We start from the raw sequence: 14,625 nt of genomic DNA on the forward strand, positions 1-14,625 counted from the left end.
TTGAGTTCCTGTCCTTCGCCCTCACAGCTTTTGATGATGAACTGTTCTATGGAACCGTGAGTGAAAGAAACCTTTTCCTCCCAAGTTGCCTTTGGTCATGGTGTTTCATCACAGCAATGGTGACCCTAACTAACTTAGACTCTGGTGATTTTCAGTCAAGACTCTCCCTTTCCTGGAATTGAACAGGGCACACGCTCTGTTATTAAAGACAAGGGGAGCACAGTCTTGGAGGCGATTGCGGGGCTTGGAGCACTCCCGCCTCACCTGCTTTGCAGCTGCCTCCTTCGTGAGGGCTTTCTCACAAACACTATCAGTCCTCTTCCTTACTCCTTTGGCAGGGTGTCAGCTCCAGTTAAATTCCACCACAGCCTTCCTGCCTCCCCCACCATCATCCTTCAAAACAGCTGCGAAGGCCGGAGGCTATTTCCCCAACTGACTGGCATCCCTGGCCGTGTCTGAATGACCTCTGACCTGGCACTCCTGTCTTCCCCTGGGCCCACCAGCCCTTTGCTCCCCGCTGTTACAATCCTCTCTGCTCACTTCTAACCACTCAACACAGATATTCTCCAGGGAGCCTCGCACTACATGCCATTGCCCTGGCCTCAAAGAACAGGCCCTCCTGCCGCCACTGCTGCCTGGATCCCACTCCCTCTCCTCCAGGTACCAGCCCACACCCTGCATTCCTGCCTCAGACCATTCCTAGCAGACACAGGCTTGCTCTGCTATCCATGCATGTCTGTGTGCACATACCCCGACATTCTTGGAGAAGCTTCACTGACCCTTTCCCGCTCCCAGGATCACTCCAGGGTCAGCTCCCTTCCCAGGTCTCCTCTTCCTTTCAGGCCTCACTTTCTGTTCTTGCACAGCATGCCCCCTGCTCCTGACTCCCCAAGCCATTCTGGTCCCTGTCTGAGACTTAGGGCTTTACAGAGCACTTCTGAAAACACCACATGGTCAAACTCCAAAAACCTACTGCCAAGAACACGCCAAGGCCCAGAGAGGGTATTAACCAGCTGCAGTCACACAGCTTGACAGTCAGGGCCTGATTGTCTTCATTCCAAAGCAGGGATTCTTTCCACTGTGTTGGTAGTTTCCCAAATGTGCTCTAGGGTAAGGATCTGAACCAGTTAAAACAAAGAGTGGCAGGTGACTGACTGAGGCCGGCACAGCCCTTCATTTCTTCTCACCACTTGACTGGTTTTTTCCATCCCTGGGAGGGAGCCCAGGGCATACTAAGCAAGTGCTAGATGACTGAACCACATCCCCAGCCCTCACCACTGGATTCAGTTTTGAGCAGTGTTCAGAGGCCGAGAGATGGCTCAGTGGTTAGGAGCACCTGCGGCTCTCCCAGAGGACCTGAGTTCAATACCCAGCACCATGTCAAAAGGCACACAACCGGCTGTAACTCCAGCTCCAAGGGACCTGACGCTCTGGCACCTGCACTCACGTGTGCATGCCCACATGCAGACACACACCTACATGTAATTAAAACTAATAACCAGAACTCTTTAAAAGCAAACAGTGCTCAAGTGTCATCATCTGAACTCTTCCTTGGCTACAAAGAACAGCCATAACCATCATGGGCATCAGGTGGAGCAGTGGTGGCGCACACCTTTAATCCCAGCACTCGGGAGGCAGAGGCAGGTCAAGGCCAGCCTGGTCTACAGAGCAAGATCCAGGACAGGCACACCCTGTCTCGGAAAAAAAAAAGAAAAAAAGAAGAAAGAAACATGGCATCATTATCACTCCTATTATATAAACAAGTAGATCTTGTGCCCAGCTTTACCTACACTCACAGTGGCCCGTTAAGACCCCAAGGATACAGATCCTTTCTCCCCACTGTCTTGAGCTATTCTTGGACTTGCCCAAGGTCCCTGACTGGTTAAGGCCAGAATTCAAATCCAGCCAGGCTGTGTGCTGAATGACTTCTTTGAACCACCATGTCTGGTTGCCTGGTTCAAAGGCAGGGCAGCAACAGAAATAAACTTCTGACCGGTCGGTCATGGGAGCAGAGCAAGCTCTGTGCAGTCCAGATTCCCGGCAACGGTCGAGACCATGCAGAGCCGGCTGTCTAACCTCTCCTCAGACAAACTGGTGCTGACTTGATTGCCTGTGGGAAGCTGAAGGACTTGTGCGTGAGTCCCCACCCCACAGCATTTCCCATGGTTTCCTTCCAGTGTGCTGAGTCTCAGCTTCCTCGTCTCGTCTTTATCACAGCAACATGAAGTTAACGAGCACAGCTGCCAAATGCTGTACGTGAACATCACACACACGCACGCACACACGCACGCACACGCACACGCGCACACACGTACGCACGCGAGCACACACGCACACACGCACGCACGCACGCACTCGAGCACACACACGTGCAGTCTACACCACTTGGCCAGATACTCATGGCCTGCCTCCAGGCAGCAGTCATCCTTCTAAAACAAACACCAGACTACGTCAGCACCCTTCTGTGAAGACGGAATGGCTTCCACCCTCCACCCCTGTAAACAAGCCCTCGGCTCCACTTCCTGTAGTCCCCTCTGGTCACAGCACAGTTTTTAAAGGTCTTCTTCTATACCTCTAGCACAGTCTGTCTTGAGGTGGGTGCTGTGCTCAGCACACCCTTATTTTCTTTCTTTTTAAAAAATTATTCATTTATTGTTATTTTGTGTGTACGAGTGTCTGCAATGTCCAAGAAGGCCGAAAGATGGTGCCAGATACAGTTGTGAGCTGCCATGTGGGTGCTGGAGACTGAACCCGGGTCCTCTGCAAGAACACCAAGAGGTGTGAACTGCTGAGCCATCCCCACCTGCCTCATCCCCCCACCACACACACACACACACACACACACACACACACACACACTCTTCTTACGTCTCTTCCATGGCTCTTTCCTCCTCGTTACTCACACCTGAGTTCAAGCTCTGTCAGCCTTGTACTCATTGCCGGACACTGGACCACATTAATCTTCTTTTCAAAATCACACCCATGCTTTGCTTTTTTGTGCAAGCCTCACAGAGGTCCTTGGGTCAATTGGGGAGAGACCCTGGGACCCTGGTAGCTTTGGTTTCCTGTTCTACCCCATGATCCCTCCCCTTCCCATTCTCCCACCACGATGCCATCTACCTGACCACATAACCAGAACAACGGGGCCACTAGATCTGGATTTTCAGCCTCCCTAGTTGAGAGCTGAATAAACCTCTTTGTTTCATAAGCAGCTTGCCGTAGGTCTCTTGTTATAGTAATGAAAAGCTGACTAAACACAGACACAAGCTTAGGCTCAAAGTATTGTGAATAAAAGCTGTTACAGTGTAAACAGTCTAAGGTACATTGTTAGCTGTGACAAAGTGCAGAGGAGAACCAGACACTTTAGAACACCTCCTCCCACTGGGTAAACAGTCAAAGCCCTAACTTCACACATGCTTACAGGAGCACCAAATATTTCCCAAGATCTCATGGGAAATGACTATCATGGTCTCCAAGCCCTTCTGTATAAACCAACCATTTGTTTAATCCATCCATCCATCCATTTGGCACCGGGTCCCACACTGTATCCTGATAACGCCAAGGCCAAACTCCCACTGGCCTCCCAACCCATCATTCACCACCAGGGGTGTTTGCGCTCACCATGGATGATGTGGAGTCCAGGAGGCTCACAACCTTCATCTCAACTTCGTCCCCACCAAAGCTCTTCAGCAACTTCATAACCTCACCCACTGTCAGCCACTTACAATCCATGCCTTGAATGGAAACAATATAGTCTCCTTCTTTGGCCCCTGCCAGCTGAAAAGAATTGTTTGAATAAATGTCGGGGATCATTCATTAAACCCGACTGCGTCCCCAGAGTCATGGTCTAAGCAGCCATTGGTGTCAGTCTGTTTTATTTTGTCTTTTGATTTTCTTTGGGGTGCATCCATATGCTAATTAAGTGCTCCAGCACGGGATCCTGCCCTTACCCTGCACATGTGCAGCTCCGGGTCTTGCATCTTGCATCTTACGTCATCAGGGGGCTCTGGCAACTATGTAAGGGCCCATATCCCTGGGCAGCCAGGCCAACCGAGAGCCTCATAGAGGCCTCTATGGCTGTATTCCAGCAAAGTCGTCTGCCCACACCCACAGGCTCCACTCTCTCTCCACCTCCCCTTGGTACCTGGGTACACCATCACCACGGAATGTTATTTATTCAGCTATGTGGGGGGCAGGGCTCAAGCCAGGCCCTGCCCCCCAGGTGAGCAGCCCCCACCTGCACAGGGACAGCCCCACACCATTCATCCCTCCAGCTAGGCGCCTATGTCGGAGAGATCATCCTAGCCCTTTTTTAAAGCCCCTTTTGCATTTTTAAAAAACCTAACTTTTTTCAGCAGAGAAGAGGGAGCTGACAATCAGTTTTTCCTGTTTTGGTTTGAAAGCGGTTTTAAGCTTAGCTCTGATGATCCATGAAGCTCTAAGTTCCCCCATGGAGCCTCACAGATCCAGTTGTAGGGAAAGGATTTGGACTCAAAACTTACTGATTAATTCTTTGCCCTTTGTACCAAGAGAGTGATACTTAGGTCCCAGGAAATAAACGCTGATGATTTGTGTGGGGGAAAAAAAAGAATCAGACCTTTGACATGGCCAAACCCCAAACTCCATTAGAGCTGCAGGCTCTGACGACTCCTCCCCCATCGCTGAGGGTCCTCCACTTACCGAAGCAGAACACTGAGGATCCAGGAAGTGCACCTGGACCGGGGCGTTCCCTCGCAAGGTAAAACCCAAGTCCCCTTCCTCCACTGTGAAGTGGATGCCTCGAGGAGGTGTCCATCTCTTGTTGGCCGAAAACACAGACAGGGGTCCCTTGGGAAGACAGGGTCACATGGTGAAGGGTTTGGAGGCAGAACCGCCATGTGGCACAGGCTGGTCTCAAACACATGGGGTCAGGGGATGACCAGCTCCATTGTGCCTAATGTCAGGGGCAGTGTGTGCTGGTGCAATCATAAAAGAACAGTATTTACACTGTTGCTATCATAGCCAGTATATTTATTTATTTTTTTAAAGATTTATTTATTTATTATGTACACAGAAGAGGGCGCCAGATCTCATTACAGATGGTTGTGAGCCATCATGTGGGTGCTGGGAATTGAACTCAGGACCTCTGGAAGAGCAGTCAGTGCTCTTAACCTCTGAGCCATCTCTCCAGCCCATAGCCAGTATATTTAATTAATAAAATTATCTTTTAGAACTTCATTCATATTCTCTCTTACTCTACTAGGGTTTGAACACAGGGCTTTGCACATGATAGGCAAGCACACTGTGACTAAGCTATATTCCTAAACCTACTAATTATCTTAATAGGGCAGGCATGATGACACACACTTTTTTTGGTTTTTTGGGGTTTTTTTGGCTTTTGGTTTTTGGGGTTTTTTTTTGAGACAGGGTTTCTCTGTGTAGTTTTGGTGCCTGTCCTGAATCTCGCTCTGTAGACCAGGCTGGCCTCGAACTCACAGAGATCCGCCTGGCTCTGCCTCCCGAGTGCTGGGATTAAAGGCGTGCACCACCACCGCCCGACACACACTTTTAATCCCAACACTCAGGTGGTAGAGGCAGGTGGATCTCTGTGAGTTTGAGGCCAACCTCGTATACATAGCGAGTTCCAGGGCAACCAGAGCTACAAAGTGAGACCCTGCTTTAAAAAAAAAGAAAAAAGAAAAAAAAAGGCTCTAAGATTTGAAAGTTAATATGTGAGGTTGGGGAGGTGGCTCAGCAGTTAGCACTGGATGCTCTTCCAGAGGACCCAAGTTTAATTCCCACATGGCAGCTCACAACCATCTGTAACTCCAGCTGCACGGAATCTGATGCCTCCATGGGCACCCGCACTCACCTTTATATACCCACATGCAGACACACCGACACATAATTATAACAACAATAATAACTAGTAGTTAATAATATTTTAAAGTTAATAACATGTAATACTTTTCATGCTAATTTAGAAAGAAAAGGCAAGGCATGATAGTGCATGCCTTTAATCCCAGCACTCAGGAGGCAGGGTGGTCTCAAACTCAGAGTTTTGAGACCACCCTGTCTACAGAGTCAGTTTCTAGGACAGCCAGAGCTACACAGAGAAACCTTGTCTCAAAACAAAATAAAATAATAGTAGTAGTAGTAGTAGTAGTAGTAGTAGTAAGAATAATAATGTAAATAAAGAGAAAAGTTAAAAGGTTCAGAAGTCTTCAGGTAATTTATTAAATAAGCGGTCAACATACCAGCTTCTGGAAGAAGTCTGTGACTGTCACTTTGGAGAACTGGGGGGAGGTTATTTCAACCTCTCGCTCAGTTTTTGCTAGGAAAGAAGATTATAAATTAGGGTAAGTGGATGTGTCATGGAAAGTAATTCTTGAAAACTCAGGTCTCAAGACCTTCCTCCAAAGACACTAACCATGTGCCCTTGGCTTAAACACCTCGTAGACCTTCCTCCAAAGACACTAACCATGTGCCCTTGGCTTAAACACCTCAGGCCTGGCTCAGGTGACCATGCTTTTCATGGGGCACTTCCTATGGGCCTTAAACCACTTGGAGCTGGGACAGAGACAACCAGACACAACTCCACCTTCAAAGAGCTTGTTCATGTAGTGGTCCGCATCCTTCCCAATGCTGCGTCCCTTTAATACAGTTCCTCATGCTGTGATGACCCCTACAGCATGCTACTGTTATGAATCATTATGTTAAGATCTGTGTTTTCCAGTGGTCTTAGGCGAACCCTGCAAAAGGGTGGCGTTTAGTCTCTGTCTCCTGGGCTGAGGGGAATATAACATCCAAGTGGAATCCTTGACATAAATTCCTACTCCACCTGATGTGGGGCCACCTGGGACAGGAACTTGAATCCCTAAGCATTTCCTCCTTGTCTGTATTTTGGTCGTGATGGAGATCAAATGCAGGGAAGTGCATGGAACCACGCCCCCAGCCCCTCACCGGGAATTCTAGGCAGATGGGAAGGAAGACAGCCAGTGTAGTCCTTGGTGGAAACTGCAGGGCTGACTAAGAAGCCCCAGGCATCTCTGGGGGACAGAGATCACTGAAGCCCAGAGCAGGCCCGGGACAGCACGAGAAGGGGTATACCCAAACCAAATCAGAGAAAGCAGAGCTCAGGGAAAGGTTGGGAGGGTGGGCTGGGCAAGAAGAGTCAGCAAAGGGCATAGCGAAGCCCACTGCGGAGTGCAGAATGAGACCAGGAAAGCACAGGAGAGGAGGAGAGGACTGAGAGGGGCGGGGACTGAGAGGGGCGGGACTGAGAGGAGGGACTGAGAGGGGCGGGGACTGAGATGGGGGTAGGAACTGAGAGGAGTCAGGGGATGAGATGGGGGCGGTGACTGAGAGGGGCGGGACTGAGAGGGGCGGGACTGAGAGGGGCGGGACTGAGATGAGGGACTGAGAGGGGCGGGACTGAGATGAGGGACTGAGAGGGGCGGTGACTGAGAGGGGCGGGACTGAGAGGGGCGGGGCTGAGGAGGCGGGGACTGAGAAGGGCCGGACTGAGATGGGCGGGAACTGAGGGGGGGCGGGACTGAGAGGAGGTGGGGACTGGGGCTGAGATGCTCTGCAGTGAAGGTGGGAAGGACAGGGTGGAAAGGCCAAGGCAAGACCAGTACCTCCCACTTCCACCTTATTGGAAACAAGGGTTTTACTATACAGCCCAGATGAAGGCTAACTTTGAACTTATGGCATCCTCCTGCCTCACCTCCTCAATACTAGAATTACAGGTACGTCACTACATCCAGCTGAGGAGTAGCACTAGGTCCCTCCCCAATTCAGTCCTGCCAAGGCCAGGCACCTGGCGGCCAGGCCTTGCATGAGCCCTGCTGGAAGGCCAAATAAATACAGGCTTGTGTAGCTGTAACCACCAGCACCCACACCACTCCACCGGTACCACACAGCTAGCTGACAGTTCCCACCACTCACAAACGACATCTGGAGCCTCAATCAAGTTCAGAAGATCATCATCCTCTCGGTGCTGGGTGTACTTGAGCTGAGTGCGCTGATGGGCAGCGGACAGCACATCCCGGAGCACCTGAATGTCACGCAGCTTCTTGCACAGGTTGGCTTCCCTCCGTGACTCCTCGTGGTAGCCAATGGCCCGGTGCAGATGTCCCTTACCTGCAGATAGAAACCCATCTCTTAGATCAAGGAAGGCGAAAAAAAAGGAGCTTTTAAAAAAGGAAAAAGAAAAAAAAAGAAAAAGAAAAAGTAAAGGAAAAGAAGGAGCTTTAAAAAAAGGAAAAAGAGCCGGGCGGTGGTGGCGCACGCCTTTAATCCCAGCACTCGGGAGGCAGAGCCAGGCGGATCTCTGTGAGTTCGAGGCCAGCCTGGGCTACAGAGTGAGATCCAGTAAAGGCGCAAAGCTACACAGAGAAACCCTGTCTCGAAAAGCCAAAAAAAAAAAAGGAAAAAGAAAAAGAAAAAGATCAAGGAAGGCTTTTCTGATTGAGTAACTTAAAAAAAAAAATTTTTTTCCTGGTGTGTGCGTGTGTGTGTGTGTGTGTGTGTGTATGTGCGTGTGTGTGTGCGCGTGCGTGTGTGTATGTGCGTGCGTGTGTGTATGTGCGTGCGTGTGTGTATATGTGCGTGCGTGTGTGTGTATATGTGCATGCGTGTGTGTGCGTATGTGCGTGCGTGTGTGTGTATATGTGCGTGCGTGTGTGTGCGCATGTGTGTGTATGTGTGTATGTGCGTGCGTGCGTGTGTGTATGTGCGTGTGTGTGTATATGTGCATGCGTGTGTGTGCATGCGTGTGTGTATGTGCATGTGTGTGTATATGTGCGTGTGTGTGTGTGCATGCGTGTGTGTGTGCGTGTGTGTGTATGTGCGTGCGTGTGTGTGTATATGTGCGTGCGTGCATGTGTGCGTGCGTGTGTGTATATGTGCGTGCATGTGTGTGTATATGTGCATGCGTGTGTGTATATGTGCGCGTGTGTGTGTGTGTGTGTATGTGCGTGCGCGCACATTTTCATGTGTGTTTGATGAGGTAACTTTTTTTTTTTTTGGTACATGAAGGTGGGGGGGTAGGGGTGGTGGATAGTTCTCAAATATCCCAGGCTGGCTTGAACTTTTGATCCTCTTGCCTCCACCTCCCTAGTACTGGGATCCTAGGCATGTTCTACCACACCTGCTTTATGTGGTTCTAGGATCCAACCCAGGGCTGCATGCTAGGCGAGGCTCCACCAACAGAACAGCTAGGTTAACTACGGACCATCGTGAGGACACGTGACAAGAGAATGCTGGAAACAAGGGCAAAGGCCCTGGGGCGGGAGCATGACCAGGTCTTCAAGGAAAGTAGGCTATGAAAGGGAGAAGGGCAGAGTGGGACACGTCAGAGCAAGGACCAGCTCACTCCTGACCTTACAAGTGCCTGGGAGGAACCCATCAGGGTGTGAGCCAAGGACTAAGGTGGCCAGGGTCTGTGCGAACACAGGGACCTGGGAAGAAAATGGGAGTCCTACCAGGTCAATCGTAGGGAGCTGTGTGGGGTTTAATCGAGTCAGCGTGAGTTAAGCTCTGTTGATGTGGTTCAGCCAGGGTGGTGGGATAAGAGCAGGTGAGACCTCAGCCACGTTTTCCAGGTAAAGCCCGTGTGATTTGCTGACCAAATGTGGAGTGAGAGAGGCAGGTGAAAATGCCAAGCATGGCCAAGGTACCCCAGAGGCAGAGCCACCAAGATGGGGAGATGGTCATGCTGACGACCTTCACTCGCGGTTGGTGAAGCGTAAAAAACAGAAGTGGGAGTCAATGCATACCGGCACTTGGGAAGCTGAGGCAGGAGGATAGCAAGTTCAAGGCTGGCCTGGGCTGCAAAGCTGGGCATCTTACCAAGAAAAGAACTTGCCCCCAAATGAAAACTATAAAAAAGGCAGGGACATGGTTTAGTGGTAATGTGTTTGCCTAGCATACATGAGGCCCTTTATTCAATCCCCAATTCTGAGAAAGGAGAGAGGGGAGGGGAGAGCAGGGGAGAGGAGGGCAGAGGAGTGGAGGGGAGGGGAGGGGAGAGGAGCAACAACAGTTTCCACAGCAGTGTGGCATAGGGCTGTCCATGAATAATTATGGTGTTAGGAGGTAGTCAAGGGCCTGGCTGTGGTGGGAAGCTTGGACCCTCATGGTGCTGTGAGGACATAACTCTGGAAAGCCCTCTGTGATTAGGGCAGGCCCACACAATTTCTCAGTGCAAGGTGGTCTCCTTTCCCAAACCCTCCCTCGGATCCCTGTTTTGGGGCTAAGGAGCAAGCAGAGCCCAACCCCAGAACAGGAGCACGTACCCAGTTGCATGCGCTGCCCATCATTTTTCAGCGTGGCTCGAGGTGTCATCCCTTCTGGCATGTGGTCATAGAGCTGGGACAGGCACTTCTCCTGCTGGTCCTCGTCTGCGCCCGGCTTGACTGCAAAGACAGCCCCAGGTTACATCTCTCTGAAGACAGTGCCCTAGACCGGAGTTCCGTTTGAACAATGCCACCGAGCTCTTTTTGGCTCCAAGGCATAGCCTAGGCTACCAGGTTTTAGGCCTTAAGTGAGAGAGGCAGGCGGGAATGCCAAGCACAGCTAAGGCACCCCAGAGGCAGAGCCACCATCACCAAGATGGGGAGATGGTCATGCTGACGACCAAACCAGGATACCCCATGGCCAGCCTTCACTCGCAGTTGGTAAAGCATAAAAAACAGCAGTGGGAGTCAATGCATACCGGCACTTGGGAAGCTGAGGCAGGAGGATAGCAAGTTCAAGGCTGGCCTGGGCTGCAAAGCTGGGCATCTTACCAAGAAAAGAACTTGCCCCCAAATGAAAACTATAAAAAAGGCAGGGACATGGTTTAGTGGTAATGGGTTTGCCTAGCATACATGAGGCCCTTTATTCAATGCCCAATTCTGAGAAAGGAGAGAGGGGAGGGGAGGTGGGGGCTGGGCAGCCCATGCAACTGGGTACATGCTCCTGTCCTGGGGTTAGGCAAACACATTGCCCCAAGGGGACAGTCCCACACTAGAGGTTCAGGATTTGATCCTGGACCAACCTCCTCTACCTCGTCCTCCAAGCTGATCATTATATGGAGCCTTCTTGCAGAGCTGTGACCCTGTGGTTGCCGTCCTCCTAGGGGCTGCCATGCCCCCATAAGTCTCCTCCCTTACTTCCTCCTCCCTGGAAGAGGGTTTTTTTGTTGTTGTTGTTCATTTGGGAGACAGGGTCTCTAGTAGCTCAGGCTGGCCTGATACTTACTATGTAGTTGAGGCTAATCCTAAATTTATGACACTTCTGCCTCCACCTTCCAAGTGTAAGGGTTATAGGTGTGTGCCACCACGCCTAGCTTTTTCAGTCGTATAGACTGAACCCAGGGCTTCCTGCACACTAGGTGAGCAGTCTAACTACTAAGCTTCGTGACCAACTGTGTGATATGTTGTACTAATTGCGTGTATGTGGAGCTTGGGATAAGAATATACCCCAGGCCCATAATTTTTAAAACATCAAAATAAAGGAATAGCGTGTAGTGGCGGCTCATACGCAGCGCTGAGGGGCTGAAGAAGGGACTGTGAACCTGAAGCCAGCCTAGGGTATGTGGCAGAATCTTATACAAACAGAAGACAGATCCACAGTGAGCAAGACACCAATCCTTTTCAAACTGGTCTATATATACAAGGGCAAACTGGGCTATACTAGGGCTCCCCGCCCCCACCCACAACCCACAACCCCCGAGACAGGGTTTCTTTGTGTAGCCTTTGGCTGTCCTGAAACTCTGTAGACCAGGCTGGCCTCAAACTCATAGAGATCCACCAGCCTCTGCCTCCCGAGTGCTGGGATTAAAGGCATGTGCCACCACCACCAGGCATCAATATAGACTTTTTGTGCACTCTCTGTTTTTATTTAATTTTGGTGGTAGTGAGATTTGTTTTGTTTTGTTTGTTTGAGACAAGATCTTTCTACATAGTCCTGGCTGTCCTGGAACTCATTATGTAGACCAGACTGGCCTCAAACTCAGAGAGATCCATCTGCCTCTGTCTATGGAATGCTGGGACTTATGACATGTACTACCATGCCCGATTTTTTATTTAAAATTTTAATCACGGATTTTTTTCTTGGCACTAATATTGATTCATTTGAAATAGGGACCAAGATGCTCAGCAGCACATACAAATTAATTAATTAAAATAAGAAAAAATATATCATCTTAGCTGAGCACATGGCACACACCTATAAGTCTAGCACTTAAGAGCCAGACAGAAAGGATAGGAGTTTAAGGCCAGCTTGGGCTACATTACATCTAGTCTCAACAAAACAAAGCAAAATTACTATCTGAGGATAGGAATAGTGGCACACCCCTATAATGGTAGCACTCGAAAGGCTAATGCAAGAGGATCCTCAGTTCAAGACCAGCCTAGGCTACACAGGGAGACCTTGTCCTCTAAGTAGATATACAATAATTAAATGAATTAAAATAAACACTACTGAGTAAGGCACTATATTTAATTCCCCAAACTTCCAAAATTAAAAATAAAAATAAACTGGGCAGTGGTGGCCAGTTTAAGAATATTTTAAATTTTTAAATAAAAATTTTTATTTTAAATTTTAATTTATGTTGTCATAGCCACTCTTGTATTATATTTATTATAGCCCAGTCTGGTCTACATAATGAGTTCCAGGACAGCCAGTTAAAGAATCCCAGCACTCGAGAGGCAGAAGCAGGTAGATCTCTGAGTTTGAGGCCAGCCTGGTCTACAGAGTGAGTTCCAGGACAGCCAGGGCTACACAGAAAAACCCTGCCTTGAAATAATAATAATAATAATAATAATAATAATAATAATAATAATAATAATAATAATAATTGGGGCTGCAGAGATGGCTCAGTGGTTAAGAGTGCATACTGGTCTTGCAGAGGACCTTAGTTCAGTTCCCAGCATTCACATCAAGTCGCTCACAACTACCTGTTATATCCAGCTCTGGGGCATCTAACACCCTCTTCTGGCTACTGTGGGCACTGCACTCACATGTACAGTCCCACATACAGACTCATCTGTGGTGGTTTGAATGAAAATGGCCCATATAGGCTCATACATTTGCAGAGTCAGTCCCCAGCTGATGAACTGTTTGTAAAGGATTAGGAGGTGTGGCCTTGATAGAGGAGGTGTGACACTGGACGTGGGGTCTGAGGCTTCAAAGGCGCACACTAAACCCGTGTCTTTCTTTCTCTCTCTGCCAGCTGCCTATGGATAAGGATGTCGCTTTCGGTTCCTTCTCTAGCACCATACCTGCCTGGTGCTGTGCTCCCTGCCATCATGGTCATGAACTAACCCTCTGAAACTATGCAAGCCCCCAATTAAATGTTTTAGTCACTGTGTCTCTGCAGCAATACAAGAGTGGCTATGACAACATAAATTAAAATTTAAAATAAATATTAAGAAATAATTTTAAGCTGAGCATGGTGATGTATATCTTTAATTTCATCACTTGGAAGGCAGAGGCAGGTGGATCTCTGTGAGTTAGAGGCCAGCCTGGTCTACAAAATGAGTTCTAGGACAGCCAGGGCTACATTAGTGTGGTCCATTAGAGTGGTCAATCTTTAATTCCACAGGCCGGTGTGACAGTCACTTTGGGTCAATGGGTCCTTTCCACAGGCCTGTGTGACAGCCACTTTGGGTCAATGGGTCCTTTCCACCTTGTACCTTTGTAGTGTCCAAGGCAGGAAGGAAGGCAGTTCCCGCTCAGCTCAACATCCCCCAAAGGTAGCAAGCCCACAACCCTGAGCCCGAGCCTTACGCTGGTGATCGATGAGGAGGGTGGCGGCAAAGTAGTGAGCCAGGGCCCCGTAGTGGTGGGCCTTCACATAGGCCACACTGGCCCACGAATACGGTATGTTCTCTTTCACTGGTTCCTGGCTCATGGCTGTATGCAGCTGCCGGTAGGCTTCTGCCACCTGAAATAGAAGGGATGTGGGCAAGGAAAGCCTGGCACAGGGGCCCTCCCAAGCCTGGCTGAGGAGAAAGACTCCTTTCTTCTAAGCCAAATCAATCCTCTGCTGGAGAATGCTCCAGAATGTAGGCGCAAAGCCAAGCAAGTCCACCTGCTGTCAGCATTGGCGCTAACAGAGGATCAAGCAACTGTCATTAGGCTGCTTTTTCGGCTCAGCTGCAGATGGACTGATGATCCCTATCTGAAAACACCAGTACCTGCCAAGCAAACGCAGGCCGGCCACCTCAGTGGCATGGTGCTCAGGTTGTGGGAGAGCTGCTGCCATGGCCCTCTCTGCTGCTCCTAGGTACCTGTACCAGCAGATCCTGCCCACCCAGAAGTCACAGGAACTAAGAAGCCTTTACCTTGGCGGCCTCCTGAGCCACCTTTACCAGCACAAAAAACTCGTTCTGGATCCCTGGAAGGCAGACTTTCTCAAACACGCTTTCTTGGGCTTGGGCGAGCATCATTTTGATCAGCACACTGAGCATGGCGGGGCTCATGTCGTAACTTGGAGTATGAGTGAATGTCTCTTTCAGGTAGTTTAAAACCCCTAGAATCAGAATATATTGCTCTTTAGTAGGAAATCACACTTATTTTTTCATGCTGCTGTAGAGAAAGAAGAAAGAAAATACAACAGGTTTGGGGGTGTCACTCATCAAGGAGTACCTGCAC

General features: G+C 49.5%; 1 protein-coding gene across 4 annotated transcripts in view; it reads right to left on the bottom strand.

Moving 5' to 3' along the window:
* Rhpn2 (rhophilin Rho GTPase binding protein 2) overlaps positions 1–14,625 on the bottom strand; it is a 59,615-nt gene that overhangs the window by 2,274 nt on the left and 42,716 nt on the right. For all 4 annotated transcript variants that reach the window (XM_052712240.1, XM_052712238.1, XM_052712237.1 and 1 more), the window contains exons 8-14: positions 14,316–14,503; positions 13,759–13,915; positions 10,281–10,400; positions 7,930–8,124; positions 6,237–6,313; positions 4,681–4,827; positions 3,622–3,777 (exon numbers count right to left, since the gene is read on the bottom strand). In XM_052712240.1, coding sequence (XP_052568200.1) covers positions 3,622–3,777; positions 4,681–4,827; positions 6,237–6,313; positions 7,930–8,124; positions 10,281–10,400; positions 13,759–13,915; positions 14,316–14,503 — 1,040 coding nt within the window. The remainder of the gene's footprint in view (positions 1–3,621; positions 3,778–4,680; positions 4,828–6,236; positions 6,314–7,929; positions 8,125–10,280; positions 10,401–13,758; positions 13,916–14,315; positions 14,504–14,625) is intronic.

Source organism: Peromyscus californicus, unplaced genomic scaffold, assembly GCF_007827085.1.
Source record: "Peromyscus californicus insignis strain IS unplaced genomic scaffold, ASM782708v3 Scaffold_4__1_contigs__length_199733344, whole genome shotgun sequence".
In the NCBI taxonomy this organism is placed as follows: Eukaryota; Metazoa; Chordata; class Mammalia; order Rodentia; family Cricetidae; genus Peromyscus; species Peromyscus californicus.